This window comes from Tribolium madens, unplaced genomic scaffold (genome assembly GCF_015345945.1).
Source record: "Tribolium madens isolate multiple individuals breed KSU strain unplaced genomic scaffold, Tmad_KSU_1.1 Scaffold_91;HRSCAF=231;Tcas5.2_LG7, whole genome shotgun sequence".
In the NCBI taxonomy this organism is placed as follows: Eukaryota; Metazoa; Arthropoda; class Insecta; order Coleoptera; family Tenebrionidae; genus Tribolium; species Tribolium madens.
This window is the reverse complement of record NW_025401063.1, coordinates 10,497,422-10,518,265: the sequence shown is the minus strand read 5'-3', so window position 1 is coordinate 10,518,265 and position 20,844 is coordinate 10,497,422. Positions and strand designations below refer to the sequence as shown.

The 20,844-nt window shown below is 34.0% G+C and overlaps 5 protein-coding genes across 9 annotated transcripts in view; all 5 read left to right on the top strand.

Annotated features, from left to right (window-relative positions):
* The first annotated feature begins 19 nt into the window (after nucleotides 1-19).
* On the top strand, nucleotides 20-2,159 carry LOC123012152 (CBP80/20-dependent translation initiation factor). The gene is made up of 6 exons (XM_044409973.1): nucleotides 20-170; nucleotides 225-473; nucleotides 525-679; nucleotides 731-921; nucleotides 976-1,200; nucleotides 1,295-2,159. The coding sequence occupies exons 2-6, from the start codon at nucleotides 229-231 to the stop codon at nucleotides 1,637-1,639; spliced, it is 1,161 nt and encodes a 386-aa protein (XP_044265908.1). The 5' UTR covers nucleotides 20-170; nucleotides 225-228; the 3' UTR covers nucleotides 1,640-2,159.
* Nucleotides 2,160-2,177: 18 nt separating this feature from the next.
* Nucleotides 2,178-6,812, top strand: LOC123012150 (flocculation protein FLO11-like). 2 transcript variants are annotated; one of them, XM_044409970.1, is made up of 6 exons: nucleotides 2,178-2,317; nucleotides 2,366-2,862; nucleotides 2,914-4,037; nucleotides 4,087-6,328; nucleotides 6,371-6,619; nucleotides 6,672-6,812. In XM_044409970.1, exons 1-5 carry the CDS (start codon nucleotides 2,295-2,297, stop codon nucleotides 6,598-6,600), a joined length of 4,116 nt encoding a protein of 1,371 aa, XP_044265905.1. In that variant the 5' UTR covers nucleotides 2,178-2,294; the 3' UTR covers nucleotides 6,601-6,619; nucleotides 6,672-6,812. The 2 variants fall into 2 exon arrangements, with proteins under 2 accessions (XP_044265905.1, XP_044265904.1); XM_044409969.1 differs by having other exon boundaries at nucleotides 2,190-2,317; nucleotides 4,087-6,619.
* Nucleotides 6,813-7,322: 510 nt separating this feature from the next.
* LOC123010782 lies at nucleotides 7,323-12,814 on the top strand. 2 transcript variants are annotated; one of them, XM_044407897.1, is made up of 3 exons: nucleotides 7,323-7,443; nucleotides 7,494-7,972; nucleotides 8,050-12,814. In XM_044407897.1, exons 1-3 carry the CDS (start codon nucleotides 7,421-7,423, stop codon nucleotides 12,570-12,572), a joined length of 5,025 nt encoding a protein of 1,674 aa, XP_044263832.1. In that variant the 5' UTR covers nucleotides 7,323-7,420; the 3' UTR covers nucleotides 12,573-12,814. The 2 variants fall into 2 exon arrangements, with proteins under 2 accessions (XP_044263832.1, XP_044263831.1); XM_044407896.1 differs by having other exon boundaries at nucleotides 8,023-12,814.
* Nucleotides 12,815-12,949: 135 nt separating this feature from the next.
* LOC123011204 (putative uncharacterized protein DDB_G0282133) lies at nucleotides 12,950-16,620 on the top strand. 3 transcript variants are annotated; one of them, XM_044408551.1, is made up of 5 exons: nucleotides 12,950-13,083; nucleotides 13,136-13,665; nucleotides 13,722-15,074; nucleotides 15,123-15,502; nucleotides 15,553-16,620. In XM_044408551.1, the coding sequence occupies exons 1-5, from the start codon at nucleotides 13,061-13,063 to the stop codon at nucleotides 16,477-16,479; spliced, it is 3,213 nt and encodes a 1,070-aa protein (XP_044264486.1). In that variant the 5' UTR covers nucleotides 12,950-13,060; the 3' UTR covers nucleotides 16,480-16,620. The 3 variants fall into 3 exon arrangements, with proteins under 3 accessions (XP_044264486.1, XP_044264485.1, XP_044264484.1); XM_044408550.1 differs by having other exon boundaries at nucleotides 13,722-15,499; XM_044408549.1 differs by having other exon boundaries at nucleotides 13,722-15,502.
* A 482-nt stretch (nucleotides 16,621-17,102) lies between these two features.
* LOC123011824 overlaps nucleotides 17,103-20,844 on the top strand; it is a 7,136-nt gene continuing 3,394 nt past the window's right edge. The window contains exons 1-3 of the mRNA XM_044409465.1: nucleotides 17,103-19,185; nucleotides 20,086-20,603; nucleotides 20,665-20,721. Of these exons, the coding sequence (XP_044265400.1) occupies nucleotides 17,103-19,185; nucleotides 20,086-20,603; nucleotides 20,665-20,721 (2,658 nt within the window). The remainder of the gene's footprint in view (nucleotides 19,186-20,085; nucleotides 20,604-20,664; nucleotides 20,722-20,844) is intronic.

The window sequence follows — 20,844 nt, the reverse complement described above, 5'->3', positions numbered from 1 at the left end:
AAATATATTATGGACAAAACTGGTCTAATATTTCCAATTTATTCGCGAATGATAGACATCAATCATAATCTAGCTTAGAATTTTCCAAATTTCGTGCACCGCTTGACATCTTCATGCAACCAATGTTGCACTTGCAACCCGGTTGCAACGTTGCCAAGTCGTGCGGTCAGGTTTGTTTGACCCGTCTTTCGTCATGTGTTTGTTTATTTTTTAATTTTATTCAGCGAAATGTCGTGTGGGGCCGGTCGAGGCAGGGGTTGGTTGAATTTAGGCTCGAATGTGGAGCCCCCGAAACCCATGGGGCTGCCCCAGCCACTTGCCCCATCGCCGGTGGAGGTGAGTCCCGAGTACAGAGCACTGGTGGACAGAGTCAAGGAACTAAACGTGAACGATGATGGAATTCTTTTGAATAAAAAAGTTAAGCATATTCAGAACTTTTGGCAGGACGAGTGCCACAGTCAGGAAGAAGTTGAGTAAGTAGTTACCGGTTTATAACAGCTTTGGGGCTATTTGGGTGTTTTTAGGGCGAGTTTTGACCAGTTGTATAACGCAGCGCTTCATGATTCTGAATTGGCATCGAAACTAGTAACTCTAGTCTCATTGAGGTGTACTGACTTTCAAACGCATGATTGTAATATAAGATATGAGTTTTTGAAACGATTGCAAAGGGACTTTAAGAGTGAGTTTTTGGTTGTTTTTTTATGTTTTTACTACTTTTTTACATTTCTAGACAGTAATCAATTACAAACAACCAATCCTTCAGTGTTCAGGAATTGTATGCTCATTATAGGAGAATTTTTCAGTAAAGCTAGACTATCAGATGGGGAACCTTACAAATTTTTATCAACGCCATTTTTTACATGTCTAGAGTTATTACTAGACGGCAAAACTTTACCCGATCTCATTTTATTCACAAAACAAGTAGGTAAAATGTGACTTTCTTGAAGTGATATAAGTAATCGGTAATTTTTGCAGTTACATTTAAATGGTTCTACTCTAAGAAGTAGAGTACCTGACGACTTTACAAAATTAACAGTTAAAATTAGAACATTACTAGCAGAGCCTCAACTTGTAAAAGAGGCCAGATTATGGCTTTTATTAGCTTTAGACCTATGCAATGTCAGATTTGGAGTTCTACCAAATGAAATTTTTAAATTTTATGAAGACCAACTTGGAATTGTACCCATGGTCAACTTCCAGGTGGGTATATCACTTTAAATTTTATTTCTAAACTTAAAAGCCATGCACCTACTCCATTTCAATCCTGTGGGACATTTTAAATGTTATTTTTTAGAGGCCGCACGACCCTCTCAGCATCCAAACCCTGCACTCAAGCAAAGTCCTTGACAGTTACCAGAGCAACGTAAATGTATTGCAAATTTCAACCTCCCCCACTGAGCCCCCAAACGACGTCCAACAGTATGGCAACACTGAGTACAACGGTACTCAACAGAAGAAAGAGAAACCTGGTCGGCCTATTCTAGGCGTAGGTGCTAGGTTTATAAATAAAAACAAGGATGAAAACGGTTCTTGGAATAATAAAAAAAGCTCGTCTGGGCGTGCACCTAAGAAAACTCCCCCTGATTTTAAAAATAAAGGGTGGGAACATGATGATAGGTTCGAGAATGATTACAGTTAAAAAGGCATTTGTTTTTATTAGGTTTTGGCAAATAATTTTAGACTATTTTAGTTTTTGCACTTAGTGATATTCATGACGTCTTAATGGAGACGCTCATAAATACTCTAGTTAAGTGATTTTCAATTAGGTGAATTTTTTAAAAAAGGTTTTTATCTCAATAGATGTAATTTTTGTATCATGTAGATGTATCTAATCCTTTATATTTTATGTAGTATTGTGTGTATTGTGGTTGAAATTTTATGTATATTTTGTATGTTTTAACCTTTTTATTTGTTTACAATTTTTAAGTGAAATGCTAAGGCTTATGATATTTTATTGACGAATTTTACATGAATATAATTAGATTAATTTTTGTGACTTTAACACATTTAGAAATACTTATAAGCCTGGAGCAGTGTTGCCTGAACAAAAAATACATATTTTATGGTGCAAAATTATCGGTTTTAAAGATAATTTTTTAAACAAGTTAAGTTGTGTACACGATTAAATTAAATTATTGGAAAATAAATAGAGAAGAGCATTTAACTGTTTCAATCAAGTAGACATTACCCATCCTTTCACATTTCAAACTGTCCATTTGACATTTTTTTATCGCATTTTTATTGGCCTTTTCCTTACCTATAATGTGTAATTTTTGTGTAAGACATATTTTCAAATGCTCCGCCATGGTTTAATTTAGTAAGTATTTTCTCCCCATTTCTACATATCTAGAATTTATTTTACAAGCATTGTCACTTTTATGCTAATTTGTGGGGAATACAACGCAATCAACGACGAAGCGATGCGGCCATTTGATGATAAATTCTTAGATGAAATTTCTGAAAATAACTTAAAACCCAGAGAGAGCATTGATTTTTTGAAGCAGAAATGTCCACGTTGCTCGAAAAAAAATGGACACAATGGGAAAAAAGACGATTTAAATATAAGCGAAAAGGAGTTGGCAAATATCGGAAAAATATTCATCCATCATTTAGCCAAAGGTGGGCGAAACAGGGTCGAAACCTACGATACACCACCCAAAGAAAAATGTGACGAAGAAAACCATGAACAATATGTCGATAAAGATTTCGTTGAATATATGCAAAAAATAGAGAATATTACAAAAGAAGGCCAAATGCTTTATGACGAACTCCGAGGTCCGCCATCAATAAAATACGATCCGGATGTGCAGAATTCGAAAAACTGCTGCGAAAAAGAATCACTTATCGACAATTCAAACACAAGTAAATACAGAAAATTTGCTGCTGTATCGTTTTATTTTTGTCATTTTATAGATCAACATCAACATTCAAGTGATTTAAAAATGCATTTTTACAAGTTTACACCTGATAAAATCGACGATAGAAGAGCAATTAGTTTATATCCCGACAGAACTCAGTATTATGCAATACCACAAAAGTATGATTACATCGCTTTTTTGTCAAATGGCGACAAACTCGTGGATATTCCCGCAATCAAATTAAATGTGTTTTCCGATTATTTAAAACGGGGCAAGCGGACCAAAAACTTTGTTCCTTATTTTACCACTTTATACAAGAAAAACGCCGATAATAAATTACAATTCGAACCCTCTCAAAGACGTTTCACACACACACCTGTTCTGTTTTTCGATACAACTTCTGGTGCCAAAAGATATAATGGACGTCTTGCTAAAAGGTCTTCAAAGTCAGACATTTCAACCAATAACTATATGCATGACGCTGATGTGTTGCTAAATAAAGTTAATTTCTTTCTAAAGTTGGGAGATGAAGAAAACGAAATACGTCAAATCGCCGGTCATGTCTTTACGAAACCAAAAAAACAAGTTAAAAAAGAAATTCAAGAGAAAAATGGGTTTAAAAGCTGGTTTGAAGACGATTATTATGAAGAGCCACGAGCTAAAAAGGAGAGTCAAAATGATCAGTTAGAAACTTCCTCATCTAAAGAAAATTTCGGTTTGTTTCTTGATTTTGATAGTGAAAATGATGAACTAAAAGGAGCAGTAACAACAACCATGAGAAAATTGACCACAACGGCGAGTGAGAAAAGTGCAATAGATATGTCGCCCATTGAAATCGAAAATATGATGAAGGACGTTGTTGCCAAAATAGATCTTCCGCCTTTGGCCAGAAATGATTTGGAAATAAGTCGTCTGGGATATCCAAACAACTTGTTAAATTCTGAAGCATCGCAGCTGCTCAAAGAAAGAAATTTGGTAGACGATTATGTTAATTCCGCCCTACTTAAAGATCATAATTTCTTTAAAAGTAAAATAAATTCAGATAATAATCTAGAGGAAACAAAAGACGCAGGGCCACAAATTTTCGATAATTTTTTAATATCGGATAATGACATGAATGCAAATCAAAGTAGTACCACAGAAAACACAACCGATTCAGAAGCTACTGTAAAACCAGGAGTAAGTATAATTCATTATAAAAAAATATTACTATATCTCTCATTTGTAGAATATATCATGCGCTTATTTACTGGATCTATTTAAAAACATTGAAGCGTTAAAGAAAACAGATCCAAATTTTCAAAAAATATGTCCTAAATTATGTGAACTCTCACATATTGGTGAAAATTCAACCACCACTCAAGAATGTCTGAACAAAACGGAAGAAACTTCTCCATCACCTACTTCTACTACCACAGAATCAACAACAATGGAAACTCCTTCGGTCTCGTCGTTTTCAACAACAGAAATTTCTTCATCTTGTCATACTACAGAATCAACGACACAAGAAGAAGCTTCATTTTCACTTTCTCCGTATAACATGACTCATGAACCTCCTCAAAAAACTTCTCCCTTTCCGACTAAAATTGAAGAAACGACTTCAACGTTAGTAAAACACAGTCAATCTGTATCGCCTCAGCAGAGTAACGATCTTTTAACGTTGTTTCGTTTCACAAATAAAATATCTCGTGACGTGGAAAGAGTTTCAACAGAACATTTACCTTCAACTCTAAAAACACCAAAAATTACAGAAACTTTATGTCTGCCAACTAAAATTGACGAGACTAATACAACGGAAGAAAATATATCTCCTCTAGAGGAGGAAAATGATCTTTTAGAATCGTTTCAACTGCTCAATAAAACGTTTCAAGAATTAGAATCATCATTTGAAAACCTGACTTCTGGCAATGAGAATACAAGTAGTAGTGTTCAAATAGAAAGTAGTAGCGCCATTATAGTACCTGAAAATTTAACAACTATTTCGGAGTTAGGAACAATATCTACAGTTTCTGAAGTTTCAGAAAATTCCTCAGAAATTATATCCACAGTTCCAGAAACAAAAATAACAGAAACTTTATCATCTTCAACTACAGAAATCGGAGTATTAACGCAAGAAATATCTTCAGAAATTAGTATGAATTCCGTACCGGAAGCTACAGTTACAACAGAGGCGGAATCTACGTCACAAACTTCTGCTACAAATTCAGAAACATTAAGTAGCACTCAAGAAACAACGCAAACAACTCTTGTAACTGAAATTAGTACAACTACAGAAACTACTTCTGAAGTTACAACGACTGTCGCCACGATTTCTTTGCAATCTGAAAAAACCACAACATTAGAAACTAGCGCTAGTATGGAAATTGAAACAATATTACTGAGAACTAGTTCTGCTGCTTCACTTTCAGAGTTAGAAAAAACTATAATTCCACAAACAAGTTCAATCAACTCAGTAGAAAAACAAACGTTTGAATCTAGAGAAAGCTCAAGTACGAACAGCCCTACTTTCAAAGAACAATATGCAGAAGAAGATTTCGCGCATTTTACAAAACCTGTCCCAACAAGTGTTTTGAAAATGGAAGGAATTACAACTACCGAATATTCCTCATCAATAGCAACACTAGAAACTAGCGCTAGTACGGAAACTGAAACAATAATACTGACATCTAAATCTGCTAGTCCACCTCCAAAGTTAGAGGAAACTTTAATTCCACAAACAACATTAACAGAACTTCCAACAGAAAAACAAATGCTTGAACCCAAAGAAAGCTCAAGTACGAGTGGTACCAACAAAGAAGAATATGCAGAAGAAAACTTAGCGCATTTCACAAAACCTGTTCCTACAAGTGTTTTAAAAATAGAAGAGATTACAACCAACGAATATTCTTCATCCGCAGATGAAGTGGCTAAAATTTCTGCTACTCCTGCAGAAGATGTGAAACTAACTTCACTTGCAAAGATACTTTTCCCTCCATATGTCCACATACCAACATATAAAACAAACGAAGCTGAAGACAATGTTCCAAAAGAAACAATTCCTTCCTTAACTTATACAACAAATGAACTTCAACAAAATAGTCCCACAGTATATGCTCCTTACGGTCATATCATAACTTCTAGAACTAATCAGTTTCAAGAAAATACTACTACAGCGATACCACCACCATTTTCCCTTCCACCAACTTATAGAACAAATGGGTATCCTAACAATCCCACCCAGATCCCAAGTTATAAACCAACCAAGGTAGGAGAGGAGAGTCCGAAATTTACTCCTCTTCCTCATTCATCTAAGTCTCTAACCAAATCATCAACTTTGGAAGATGGTTCAAACGAATATATCAACTATAGAGACGAAGAACTTAGTGCCATTCTCGATTTATTAGGCCACGATTTGGGTACCAGTACTATCCGCACCGATAATAATAATACCTGTGAAGGTATACTAGGCAAAATCAAAAGGAAAGTTTTTAGTAAGTTACATACCGCTCAAAAAGACTTGAAACTAGTTTTAGCCGTAAAAAATTTACTTCTCAAATCGAAAAATCGGGAAAAAAATAATGGAAAAAGAAGAAAAAAAGATGTACAGCTTTATAGTGTTCCTCAATTCAAAAAAAAAAGAGCACCATCAGTTTCTAAGGAGGAAAGAATGAAGGAAGTAAAAAGACTGGGGAAAATTTTGCATTGGAGAAACATGGAATTTATCAAGAAGTCTGCGAAGAAACGGAAGAAAAGGAGAAAATGATAATTAGAATAAAAAATAGGTAAAATAATGGTATGTCGAAAACTACAGAAGAAAAACCATATTTTTTGTAGCTATGAATTTCTAAGCACTTTCCAAGAAATTCAGAGGGGGACCATACAACAAAGTGTCTAATATCATATAATTTTAAGTGATAACAAATGAAAATATGATGATAGGCTTGAAAATGCTATGATATTAAACGAAAATTTTCTTTAGCTGGGTTTTCGTCCTTTTTTTATGCTTAAGTTTTTATACAGGCAATCAAAAGATCTTTTGACAAGCTTTCCATCAATATAAGGTTTGTATAGCCTAGAGTAAAATTCTAAGTTGCTATCCTAAATGATCTAAATTTCGAAAAACTTAACATAGATAAATTAAAACAACCTGTATAAAAGTTATTTGTAATTTAGCGTAGAATCCAAAAATAAAATCAAACTGAGTAGATTCCATTTAAAAAAAAAACATAACTTTAGTGTTTTTTAATATTGGGACACCCTGTATATAAACCGCAATATTTTTAAAATGTGCATCAAAAACGCAGCTATAATCTAAAAAAAAGAAAAAGTCAATATCTTTTAAAATAAACCTTTTTCGGATATACAGGGACAGCCTGTATATTTTTATACAATTTGTATCGCTAAATCTTTAATTTTTGAAATTGCCTCAATTATTACGAGTATAATATAGAGTTCTTTAAAAAAAATCCGATCCAAGTCTCCTCTTGACATTTCAAAATGACAAATTTCTGACATCCTGCTCTCATTATATTGGTCTTTTCCTAATCTATAATGTGTACTTTTTGCATATTTGATATTTTCAAATGCTTCGCTATGCGGTAATTTAGTGAGTATATTTTTTTCCAATTTTCCAACTTTTTCAAAAAAAAATTTAAGCATCGCTTTGTTCATGTTAATATCCGGAACGTACAACGCAACAAACCTTCAGGCTTTACCATCATTTAGCAACAACTTACTCCAAGAAATCTTAAATTTCGACAATGTAATCCAACCCGAAATCGGCCCACAACGTGAAAGTGATGTTTTAGAAGGAAGAGAAAGTATGGATGATGCAGAAGGCAAAAAAAATTGTTCACCGCATCAAAAGTGTCGTCCATGTCCAAGTTCTGAGACAAAAACAAACCGAACGCTTTTTACCAAAAGACAATTAAAAGAAATAGGATCACTTTTTGTCAATCATTTCCTTGAAAATCAACGAAAATTTGGATATACAGATAATGATTTTAAAGAAAAATTTGTCAAAAATCAAGCCAAAAAGATACAAGGACGGAAACTGTATGAAAAAGTCGAGGAGAAAAATGAGAATGGAACTGAAAGATGCCCGACAGAAAAGTTTTTCCAATATCCAAGCAGACGTAAACACCAAAATAGGAAGTTTCCTAATATCAAAATTTTGTTATTTTAGATCAGAAAAAACCGTCACGTAATTCTGTACGAATGCCTTTTTACAAACACAACCCCTACAAAATTGGTCAAAAATTTAAAAATCAGAGATGTGTCGCCGTTAGCTTGTATCCAGACAACAAAATTCCACAACAATACGACTATATAGCCCTTTTATCAAATGATGACAAGTTTGTTAATATTCCTGCAGTTAAAGTCAATGTTTTTTCGAATCAAAATAGTCGAAGTGATAATTTCTCCCCATTCTTCGTTTCTACTTACAAGAAAAAACCTCAACTTCATCACATTAGCAAATTGAAGTATCGACATTACACTCATATTCCTATTCTCTTCATCAACACAATCCCAGGTTCCCTTAAAAAAGTTTCAAAAAGATCCCCGAATTACTATATTTCGAGCAATAAGTACTTACGCGACACTGATCTATTGATCGAAAACATCAAAACTTCGCTAAAAATGGAGATGGATAATGATGATCAAACTCCAAAATATGTTGATAGTGCAGTTTTTGTCAATTCGGGGTTGAAGCAGAAAAAAGATGTTGATAGAGATGTTTCTATTCCTTTTATAAATCAAAACCAAAAACAAGGTCTAGACAATAAGTTTAAAGCTAGTTTTTTACAAAATCTTCTAATCAAAGACCCAGATAATACAAAACATGAAAGTGAGAAAAATGCACTTGAAACGTCTCAGGCTGAAATCGATAATAGAATCAAAAGTGCGGTCAATAAATTAGATCTTTGTCCTCATAATAAGTTTAACGGTTTAGAAAAACTTATAGTTAATTCATTAGAAGCTACTCCAAGAAAAAATTCACTTAAATTAGTGAAGAAAGAAATTTCGATAGAATCGTCAAAACTCAACAATACTTTTGTCGATAATGGGTTACAGAAAAATTATGGAACAAATAACAAATTGTTAAATTCTGCAGGATCGGAGTCGGCACCACCACAACAGAGTAACGATCTTTTGACATCGTTTTGCTTCACGAATGACACTTCACGAGAATTAGAAGAAACACCGTATGAAAATTTTACCTCAACCGTTACAACGGCTACAGAAAGTCCATCTTTTCCTGTTAAAATTGAAGAACCAAATGCACCGGAAGAAACTATAGCTTCTCCAGTAGAAGAAAATAACCTTTCAGAAGCGTTTCAGTTTCTGAATTTGAAAACATTTCAAAAGTTGAAGTCGTCATTTAAAAATTTGATGTCTTCTGGCAGTAAAAATACAAATAGTAGTGTTGAAGCACAACATTTAAAACAAAGTAGTACCACCTATACGATATATCAAATGATAATAAATTCTAATATTTCGGAAACTTTCCCACCTTCTACAATTTCTGAGAACAGAGTACCAATGACGCAAAGTAGTATTAGTAAGTCTGAAGAAACACAACAGATATCTTCAAGTACAAGTAGTAGCATGAAAGAAGAATATGTAGAAAAAAATTTAGGACACTATACAAATCCTGTACCACAAATAAGTGGTTTAAAAATTAATGAGGATACAAAACATGGGAATTATGGAAAGTTACCATCAGACGTAAAATCAACTTCATTGGCACAGCTACTTTTCCCTACCCACGTCACAACATACAAAACAAACAAAATTGAGGATAAAGTCACTAAAAGAACACATCCTTTTCTAGATTACAACCAAGTCGCAAGTTATAAACCAAATGAGTATCAGGAAAATAATCCCCAAATGTTTCATCCCTACGGTCATGCACCAAACTATGGATCAAATGAGTATCAAGAAAACAATCCCCAAATGTATCATCCTTACGGTCACGTACCAAATTATGAAACGAATGAGTATCAAAATTACAATCCCCAAACATATTATCCATATGGACACCCATCAATCTATGAAACGAATGAGTATCAAGAGAATAATCCTCAATTATATCCTCCCTACAATCACCTACCAACTTATAGAACAAATGAGTATCAAGAAAATAATCCCCAAGCATACGGCTATGTACCAACTTATAACCCAAATGAGAATAATCCCCGATTACATCATCCTTACAGTCACGTAGCAACCAATCTAACAAACAAATTTCAAGAACATAATTTTCAAGAATATCCTCCTTATTATTACAATCCAACCTATAAAACAAATGAATATCAAGATATTAATTCCCAAGTATATCCTCCTTATTATCACGTACCAACTTACAGCTCAAATGAGTACCACGAGAATGCTCCTCATATATTTCCTCCCTATTATCACCTACCAACGTATAGCACAAATGAATATCAAGAAAATAATCCCCAAATATATCCTCCCTATTATCACGTACCAACCTATAGCACAAATGAGTATCAAGAAAATGCTCCTCAAGTATTTCCTCCCTATTATCACGTACCAACGTATAGCACAAATGAATATCAAGAATATAATCCCCAAGTATATCATCCCTATTATCACGTACCACCAACCTATAGCACAAATGAGTATCAAGAAAATAATCCCCAAGTATATCCTCCCTATTATCACGTACCACCAACCTATAGTACAAATGAGTATCAAGAAAATAATCCCCAAGTATATCCTCCTTATTATGATGGAACAAATGAAAATCAAGATAAAAATTTCCAAGTTTATTCTTCTTACGATTATGTACCAACTTATCGAACAAGCATATATCAAGAAAAGAATTCCAAAGTATATTCTTTTAACCATCAAGTATCAACTTACAGGACAAATGATTATCAAGAGAGTAATCATCAAATATATCCTCCTTATCATCACATACCAACCTATAGAACAAATGAGTATCAAGAAAATAATCCCCAAGTATATCCTCCTTATTATAACGGACCAACTTATAGCACAAATGAGTATCAAGAAAATAATCTCCAAGTATATCCTCCCTATTATCACGTACCAACCTACAACACAAATGGTTATCAAGAAAATAATCCCCAAGTATATCCTCCTTATTATGACAGAACAAATGAATATCATGATAAAAATCCCCAAGGTTATTCTTCTTACGATTACGTACCAACTTATCGAACAAGCAGATATCAAGAGAAAAATCCCAAAGTATATCCTCTTAACGATCAAGTATCAACTTACGGGACAAATGACTATCAAGAGAATAATTATCAAATATATCCTCCTTATAATTACGTACCAACCCAAAGAACAAATGAGTATCAAGAAAACAATCTACAAGTACATCCACCTTATTATGATGTATCAACTTATAGCTCAAATGAGTATCAGAAAACTAATTACCAAGGATATCCTCCCTATTATCACGAACCAATCTCAAATGAATATCAAAAAAACAACCCTCAAATACATCCTCCTTATTATCATATACCGACCTATAGTACAAATGAATATCAAGAAAATAATCTTGCTTTATATCCACCTTTTTATCAAGCACCGACTCATAAAACAAATGAATATCAAAAAAATAATCCCAACGAACGAGTTTCAACCTATGGAACAAATGAGTATCGAGAAAATAATCCTCAAGTTTATCCTCCGTATTATCATGTACCAACTTATTCCACAAATGATTATCAAGAAAATAATCCTCAAGTATATCCTCCGTATTATCAAGCACCAACTTATAGAACAAATGAGTATCAAGAAAATAATCCCCAAGTTTATCCTCCGTATTATCAAGCACCAACTTATAGCACAAATGAGAATCAAGAAAATAATCCTCAAGTATATCCTCCGTGGTATCAAGTACAAACTTATAGCACAAATAAATATCAAGAAAATAATCCCCAATTAAATTATCCTTATCATCAAGTACCAACTTATAGAACAAATCAGTATCCAAAAAACAATCCCCCAGCATATCCTCCTTATGACTACCCAACAACCCATCGGACAAATGAATATCAAGAAAATAATCCACAATTGTATCATCATTACGATCGTGTTACAACCTCCAAAACAAATGAGTATCAAAAAAACAATCCTCAGAAGTATCATCCTTACCTCCATGCTACAACTGATAGAACAAATATAAATAGAAAAAGTAAACCCAGTGACTTCCATAAGACAAATTATAAAACAACCGAATTTAAAGGAAGTATTCCTAAATTAACTCCAGTTCCTCAAGCACACCGAACTACAACATACCCAAGCGAAACATTTAAGGAAGTGGAAGGAGCTCCAAATAAATTTAACAACTATAGAGACGACGATCTTAGTGGTATCTTAGATTTACTAGGACATGATTTGGATATTGCTACTATTCGCACGAGTGATACTAGCGAGCAGGGTATATTAGAAAAAATCAAAAGTAAGTTACGTACTTTGAGTAAAGATGTGAAACTAGTACTAACAATACAAAATTTACTTTCTAAATCAAACAAGCGGCCAAAGAACCAAGTAGTAAGAAGAAAAAAAAAAGTACCATTCAATATTGGTCTTCGAACCAAAAGAAAAAAATTCAGAACTTTTAAGAAACAGGAGACCAAAGAAGTTGAAAGTTTAAAACATATTTTGCATCGCAGAAAGAAACATTTGGTAAAAAAGTTGATGAAAAAGAGAAGAAAGCGGAATACATGAGAACTGAATTAAAAAATTGAAAACCACCAAATGAATTGCAAGGAATTCGAAGGAGAAACTACTAACAAGATATCTAATGTTGCTTAATTTTAAGTCATAACAAGTGAAAATATGATAATAGGTTTGAAAATCCTATAATTAAACGTAAAATTTAATCTAATAAATGGTTTTCTTAATTATATATTAAGAAAAATACATTAGTTTTCATTATTCTTTTCTTCTACTAGAACAAATCATTCAGTTTCAACCACAAATTTCTTAAATTTGATTTAACTAATATTTTATGGTGTCTTTAATAAAGTCTCAAATCTCAAATCTCTCTTTCTTTCGAAATCAATCTAATCCAATTTGGTCAAGTCACCTATGCCTTTGTAACATTTTAAGTTGTCTAATTTTTGACGTTTTATACCACTTTTTACATTGTTTTACATTTTACTGACCCTTTGCTTATCTATAATGTATTATTTTTGTGTGCCTCATATTTTCAAATGCTCCGTTATGCGCTAGTTTAGTGAGTATTAATTATCCCCACATTTCCAATATTTCTCAAAAAAAAATTTAAGTATTGCCGCGTTCATGTTTATTTGTGGAAAGTACAACGCAATAAACATCCAGCCTTTACCACCATTTAACCGTAACTTCCTGGGAGAAGTCGCCAATTTCGAACCCGAAACCGGCCCACAACACGAAAACGGTGTTTTAGAAGAAAGGGAAAGCATGGACGAAGAAGAAGACGAGGAAAATTGTCCACCAAATCAAAAATTTCCGCGTTGTTCAAACCACGAGAAAAAAACAAACGGAACGAATTTTTCCAAAAGAGAATTGGACGAAATAGGGTCACTTTTTGTCAATCATTTCCTCGAAAATGACCGGGAGCTTAGGAATACTGAAGAAGAAGAGAATAAAGAACATGATGAAAATAACGATCCGGTTATGTTCGATTCAGAGTTTATTGAACAACAAAAACAGGTTAAAAATATAACGGAACAAGGACAAAAAGTGTACGAAAAGGTAGAGCAAAACTTACAAGAAAATACTATGGAAGAGTGCACTAAGACATGCGAAGAGGAATCTGATAAAAGTTCAAATAGACGTAAGCACAAATAATACTTTTTTAATACTTTAGGTACTACAATTTTATTATTTCAGATCAGACTGGGCCGTTAAGTAGTTTGGTAAAAATGCATTTTTATAAGCACAATCCTAGTAAAACTGGTCAAAAACTCAGAACCCAAAGATCTGTCGCTGTGAGTTTGTATCCAAAAAACAAAATTCCTCAACAATACGATTACATTGCTCTCTTATCAAATGACGATAAATTTGACAATGTCCCTGCCGTTAAAGTTAAAGTTTTTTCGGATCGAAATAGTCGAGGCGACAATTTTTTCCCTTTCTTTGTTTCAACTTATAAGAAAGAGCCTCACAAAGTTCCCGATTTAGGTAAATTAAAATGTCGACATTGCACTCATGTCCCTATTCTCTTTATCAACACAATCCCCGATTCGCTAAAAAGGCTTTCCAAAAGATCTTCAAATTACGATATTTCAAACAACAAGTATTTACGCGACGCTGATTTATTAGTCGAGAACATCAAAACTTCGCTCAAAATGGAGATGGATGATGATAAAACTCCAAAATTTGTTGACGGTGGAGTTTTGGTTAATTCGGGCGTGAAGCAAAAAAAAGACGTTAGTGGAGATCTCTCTATTCCTTTCATAAATCAGCACCAAAAGCAAGGATTGGACAATAACTTCAAAGCTGGTTTTGTGCAAAATCTTCCAATCAAAGACCCAGTTTTAATGTCAAATTATGAAAACGATCGATCTTTTGAATCTCCCCAAGAAATAGACTCTATTGCTTTGAAAAATGAAAACCCTTCAAAAGTACTTCTAAATAATGAAAAAACCCTAGTGCAAAACCAGTTAAATCCACTACAATGGGACCTAACGAACAATAGAAGACATAAAAGTGATAAAAATGCACTTGATATGTCCCCAGCTGAAATCGATAATTTGCTCAAAAGTGCAGTCGGTAAATTAGATCTTCCTCCCTTGGATAATAAGGATCTTAAAAGTCCACTACCAGTTGTTTCTTTCCAAAACGACTTTAATTCAAATTCAACACAAGTTAATGCAAGAAAGGAAGAAGATCTAATCGATTCCATTGAATCAAACGATTTGGTTAAAAGTATCGTCGATCCTATTGCCACCAGTGTGGTGAAAAGTGTCATCGATTCAGTCAATTCGGGTCAAAATAAGTTAGATGGTTGGGCAAAAAATGTGATCCGTCCACTAGATGCTAGATCAAGAGATAAAACAATTAATTTAGTGAAGAAAGAAATTTTGACGGACACATCAAAAGTCGACAATTCTTTCGTAGATAATGAGTTAGATTTATTATCAAATGAAGCAAATAGTTTAGTGTCAAATTTAAATCATAGATTATTAAAACATGCAATAAATCCGTCGGGCAATGTAAAACCTACAAGTAACAAACTAAAAAGTAAAGAAATCAGTTCTTTGTCAATTGACTCTAACGATGATAATTTAGGTAATAATGACATAAATACTTTCGATTTAAATCAGAATAGTTTTGTAAAAGATGAAGTCAGTTTAGGTGAGACGGGGAATAGCGATAAGTTCGAATTTGGTGACACTTTAATGAAGAATGATATACCATCAGCAAATTTTGAAGAAAGTCTTGGAAATCGCGATGTTGGTTCTTTTGATAATTCGCTGGATACTTCTTTGGATTCCTCGCTAGATAGTTCAGTCGACAGTGATTTAAATCAACAAGAAAAATTAGTTCCAGAAGTCAAATTTTCCGACTCTTTCAAAAATCAAATCGGTTCTGATAATTCGAACTCTCAAAACCTCATCAATTCGAATAAACAACAAAACGGAATTGCTTCCAAATTTGAAAAAAAAGTGGTAAGTTTCGACTAAATATCAAGATCTGTAAAAATTGATCCTTTTTATAGATCTCTAATAATGACGTCAATGAACTTCTCAGAAATTTTGATAGTTTGAAGAACTCAGACCCAAAATTAAAGAAATTATCCATGGAATCCAGTTGTAGTTCAGAAGGTGATGGAATGACTCCTTTAGCACCACCAACAACAACAACAACACCGTCCCCACCTCCTTCACCCCCAACAACACCACCCCCGCCTCCTCCAACTGAGCCGCCACCCCCTCCTACAACCACCTGTCCTTCTTCAAATGCTCCCATTTTTGAAGATAAAGGAAAAGAAGACTATGAAAATGAAGATCTTGGAAATATATTAGATTTGTTAGCCAATAATTTGACTACAAGTGGACAATATGCAACACAAACGGGTGCTACGTCTATACCAACAATTAGCGCAAATTCTTCAGATTTGACTCCTATAACAGGGGTTTTACATACAGAGACGTCAGGTAGTGAAGCTTCAAGTGTTGCTACGACTACAGCCAAAGGTATAATAGAAAGAGGCAAAAGTGCATTTATAGATAAACTGCACGATCTTCAAAAAGACTTAAAACTGGTTTTTGAAATACAAAACAGACAAACAAAACAAGACAAACGGCATAAGAGAAGCAAAAGAGAGGCTTCGCCATACACTTATCAAAGATATAGAAGAAAATGTCACAAAAATAAAGTAACTGAAACAACAACTGAAATGTGTTCACCTAAAGCGAAGAAACTGAACGAAGTGGTGGGGTTGGGAAAACTTTTAGAATGGAAAAACCAACACGAAAATAGCGGCGATAGTTGTTCAAGGTTCAAACATTTTTCTTTTAAAAAGTGGCGCAAAAGAAGAAAAAAGAAAAAAAAGAAGAAAAAGAAGAAAAAATGGTGGAAACGCATCTTCGGTAAACCAACACAGCATCATTTTTTAGGCGCAGATTATCAAAATCTCCTATGAATAAACGCAACTTAGGTCAAATTAGAAAACGTAGATTTAGTCAAATAGAAAAACCAAAACGAGACGACGGTATTTGGCACGAATTTGAATGGCCGGGCAGTCGACAAAGAGGGAGAAATAAACAAGTGACTGAAGCGACTGAAGAGAATAAAAAAGTTTTGGATAAAGAAAGAGGAGGTAAAGGTGTGATAGGGGTTCATAGTACTGAACAAAGTGCCTTGGAAGAGCTTCAAGAAGCATTAAATGATTTGGAAAATTATGAAGATAATGTAGAGGAAATTTCAACGAAAACTGAGGAACATGAACATCTTTTGAATAATGTTGTAGAAGTTGTTACCAAAATACAAACATCTACAGCTCCTAGTGAAGAAATTAAAATCAATAAACACATCGAAGAATCCGCTACGGGAATCTCGGGTGTTTGGGGAGAATTTCATTGGCCCAAAGGTCATTTGAAAAAACTAACTAAAGCACAACCTGATGAAATAGTTGAAATTGCGACCAAAGCAATAAAAGAGGCTGAAAATGTAATAAAAAGAGTGAATGAGCTTGAAGAAGTAGATTCATCTGAAATTGTTTTAAAGACTCCTAAACCGAACTACAAAGCAGGTGAAGCAAATCAAATGGTTAATGCGAAAGAACCGACTACTGAAAGTGCATTATCTTCAGAGACGGAAGAAGACGAACGACTGATTGGTTTCTTGAATAAAATGGAACATGAATCATCTATAATACCTCTGAAAAATACTGTAATAACTCAAAAATACGAAGAAATAGAGACACATACTGAAGCTACAGTTAATACAGAGTCGGGCGTTTGGCAAGAATTCACGTGGCCTCGTGACCGATTTAAACCAACAGAAATTGAGGAAACCTATGAAAAAGTTGCTGAAATTGGCGAAGCAGAGCCTAATCAGTTGCTTGAAATTGCAACCAAAGCTATCCAAGAAGCGGAAGAAGTATTGCAAAACGTAGAGCATGTAGATATAAATAAGGAAGTTAATTTTCAAAATGAGTTAAGTGGTTTAGAGTACGAAAAAGTTAATAAAATTCTAACTGATGCAACTCCAAGTGAAATAGTGTACACTAATGAAGAAGTATACTCTGAGATAATAACTGAATTTGGAGCAGATAGATTTTCCGAGCAAACTGTTGTACAAAGTATGAATGAACCATCAGAAATTCAGATGGTACCAAATGTTGAAGAAATATCACCTGAAAGTGCTAAGACTAAAAATTATCCACAAGAGTTTACTGAAGAAATTTCTCCCCAAACTATTGCAATTAAAAACTATCCCGAAGAATCTCCTACAGAAAAGCTTCCCGAAATTGTTCAAGCAAACTATCCATCTCCTGAGACTATACAAACTCAGAACTATCTACAAGAGTCAACTGAAAAAATATTTCCTCAAACAGTTACTATTCAACAATATTCCAATGAACCTTCTGGAAACATATTTACCGAAACTGCAAGAACTCAAAACTATACAAAAGAAACCGAGATTCATCAAACAAATGAAAAATTTGGATTTCAATGGTCACATGAAAGATTCAAACCACCACCTCCAGTTCAAGATAAATTAGCCCAAAATGCAACAAAAGTACTCAAAGAAGTGCAAATTGCCCTAAAAGAAGTGGAATCTAAAAGACCTGAGTCTCCTCATGTGAAGCAACTAGAAAATGTGTTGGACGCTTTAGAAAAGTTTGAAGAGATAAACAGGGACAGTTACAAAGAAGCTGTCCAAAATCAGTCGGAAACCATCAACAAAGAGGTTGACAATATGATGACAAAAATTCGAGAATTATCAACCGAAAATATGTTATTTTCAGAAACCATCGAACCAAAAGAAACCAGGTTGCAAGAGAACGAAAAAATCTCGAAAGCACCGAAGGCTCCAACACCGGCGCAGACTAGTCATCAAGAAACGCCATCACTGAATGAAGAAATTACCACCCCTCACCATCTCAATGAATATGCTCAAAACAGTCAAACGGGCATTTGGAAAAAGTTTACTTGGCCTTTTCACAAAAAGGAGAACAATTTGGAACAGCAAAATCTTGAGGTAACGGAAAACGTAACTGGAACAGTTTCTACAGCGAAAGGAGATGCAATGCAAGAACTTGAAGGTGTCCTAAATGCATTAAAAAATTACGAAGAACAGACGAGTACAGATCTTGGAAAAATGAGTTCTTTGAGTGAAAATTTATTAGAAATTTTTTTTAACGATGTTACTCTTGCTGTAACAAAAATTCAAGAAATGACTCCAAACTTTAAAACTATTGGAGAGGAAGTAATCGAAAACGGAACTAAAGCAGTGGACTATCAAGAAGATTATAGGCAAATGTCCCAAGAAGATTATGGCTGGATAACACAAAATAAACCTTCAATGTCTTCTGTTACGCTACCAACTGTAACGAGAAGTGAACTGTATAGTTATACTCCTAAAGAACACAAAATTGCCCCAGAGAAGTATCCAAAAAACGATGGGATGCTCCCTTTTGAAGTGCCAAAAGTGGAAGAAAGCGAAAAGTACACATATGCTTTTGAAGAACAAACAAATGCACAAGAAGAATATTCTGGAAATAAGGAATATTATGTTACGGAGAGTAGTAACCCAAAAGATTCCATTATTGAAGAAATCGACAAATTAATTAAAACAGTTTCGGAAGAAATGCTCATTAATGGATTGCCAAATACGGAAGAAAGTGAGTTCAGTATTTATTCTTCTGAAGAACAAACTATTAGCTTAAAAGACTATACAAAAAAAGATAGTTATTACGTGACGGAGAGTAGTAATCCAGAAGTTTCTTCCGAAATTGAAGAAATTGAAAAGGTAATCAAAATGATTTCAGAAGAAACACTTACCAATGAAATGTCAAATACAGAAGAAAATATTTCAATTACATATGCTTCTGAAGAACAAACAAATTCTCAAGAGGAATACAGCGATAATTATTACGTTACTGAAGGTAATTTTCCAGAAGATTCTTCCGAAATTGAAGAAATTACGCAATTGGTCAAAAACATTTCTGAACAAATGCTTTCCAATAAATATACAAATACACAAGACACCGAATCGTACACATACGTTCCTGAAGAGCAAGTAAATAGACTTGAAAACTATTTAGAAAATAAGGGTTACTCAATCACAGAGTCCAATAATCAAGAATTTTTTTCTGAATTAGAAGAAATCAAAGAAATTTCCAAATTTGTTAAAACAGTTACCGAGGAATCGCTTCCTCTTAAAACATCAAATACGGAAGAAAATGAATTGTATACTCTTGAATCTGATCAACCGAAGATTAATCAAGACGAGTACAAAAGTAATATAATTCATCACGTCACGGTTAGTGCTTCCCAAAAAACTATCAAACCAGATAAAACAGTAACAAAAAAAGAAGAAAAGAACCCACAGTCTAGGAACAAAAATAAGCAAATTAAACAAGAAGAAAATTTCTTTATTGATGAATTTCATAAAAAACATGAAACGTCTACTTTGTGTGTTACTTGTGACAAAAACAATGAACACTATGAAAAAGCACCACATCATCATAACACTGAAAAAAAAGTTCAACTGAAAAAAAAATTCCACGAATCAAAGAAAGGGCATAAGAAAATTGAAGAAGAAGAAAAATTATCAACTCATCATCATGGTACAGCATTCACACCTACAAGACAGAAAGAAACCACAAAAATGCAAAACAAACAAGTGTTCCAACACATGATGAAACTCCCATTTGAAATCCTCGTAACCGAAGAAAATCTAGAAGAAATGAAAACAACCCAGAAAGTAACCGTTTTGGCGGGAGGAAAATTAGTGTCTAAAGTGTACAAAAAAACGAAACTTCCAACTACTAATGGACCTCAGCAATTGGAAAATATTAACATAACATCAAAGAAAATGGATAAAATAGATGAAGAAAAAAACACGGAAGAAGAAACAATTGCTACTGGCACTGAAGCTGCTGGAAGTGCAAATGTAGAACACACTGAAGCTTTAGAAGGTAAAGAAGAACTGACGGAAAAAAAAACAGCTGCTACAAGCACTGAAGCTAGTGAAAGTGATAATGCAAAACAAACTCAAGCTCCAAAAGGTGAAGAAGAAAAAAAAGAGAAAGAAACGGTTGCTACCAACATTGAAGCCGGTGGAGGTGCTAATGTAGAACACACTGAACCTTCAAAAGGTGAAGAAGACAAAACGGAAAAAAAGACGGCAGCAACTGGCACTGAAACTGGAGAAGGTGCTAATGTAGAACAAACTGAAGCTGCGACAGGTGAAGAAGAAAAAACAGAAGAGGAAATGACTGCTACTGGCACTAAAGCTGGTGAAGGTGCGAATGTAGAACAAACTGAAGCTGCGACAA

Coding starts and splice junctions, on each gene's coding strand:
- LOC123012152 (XM_044409973.1), top strand. CDS start 229: ATGTCGTGTGGGGCCGGTCGAGGCAGGGGTTGGTTGAATTTAGGCTCG. Junction 474..524: donor CACAGTCAGGAAGAAGTTGA/GTAAGTAGTTAC, acceptor GGGTGTTTTTAG/GGCGAGTTTTGACCAGTTGT. Junction 680..730: donor ATTGCAAAGGGACTTTAAGA/GTGAGTTTTTGG, acceptor TTACATTTCTAG/ACAGTAATCAATTACAAACA.
- LOC123012150 (XM_044409969.1), top strand. CDS start 2,295: ATGCTCCGCCATGGTTTAATTTA. Junction 2,318..2,365: donor CTCCGCCATGGTTTAATTTA/GTAAGTATTTTC, acceptor TTATTTTACAAG/CATTGTCACTTTTATGCTAA. Junction 2,863..2,913: donor TATCGACAATTCAAACACAA/GTAAATACAGAA, acceptor GTCATTTTATAG/ATCAACATCAACATTCAAGT.
- LOC123010782 (XM_044407896.1), top strand. CDS start 7,421: ATGCTTCGCTATGCGGTAATTTA. Junction 7,444..7,493: donor CTTCGCTATGCGGTAATTTA/GTGAGTATATTT, acceptor AAAAAATTTAAG/CATCGCTTTGTTCATGTTAA. Junction 7,973..8,022: donor TTTCCAATATCCAAGCAGAC/GTAAACACCAAA, acceptor TTGTTATTTTAG/ATCAGAAAAAACCGTCACGT.
- LOC123011204 (XM_044408549.1), top strand. CDS start 13,061: ATGCTCCGTTATGCGCTAGTTTA. Junction 13,084..13,135: donor CTCCGTTATGCGCTAGTTTA/GTGAGTATTAAT, acceptor AAAAAATTTAAG/TATTGCCGCGTTCATGTTTA. Junction 13,666..13,721: donor TGATAAAAGTTCAAATAGAC/GTAAGCACAAAT, acceptor TTATTATTTCAG/ATCAGACTGGGCCGTTAAGT.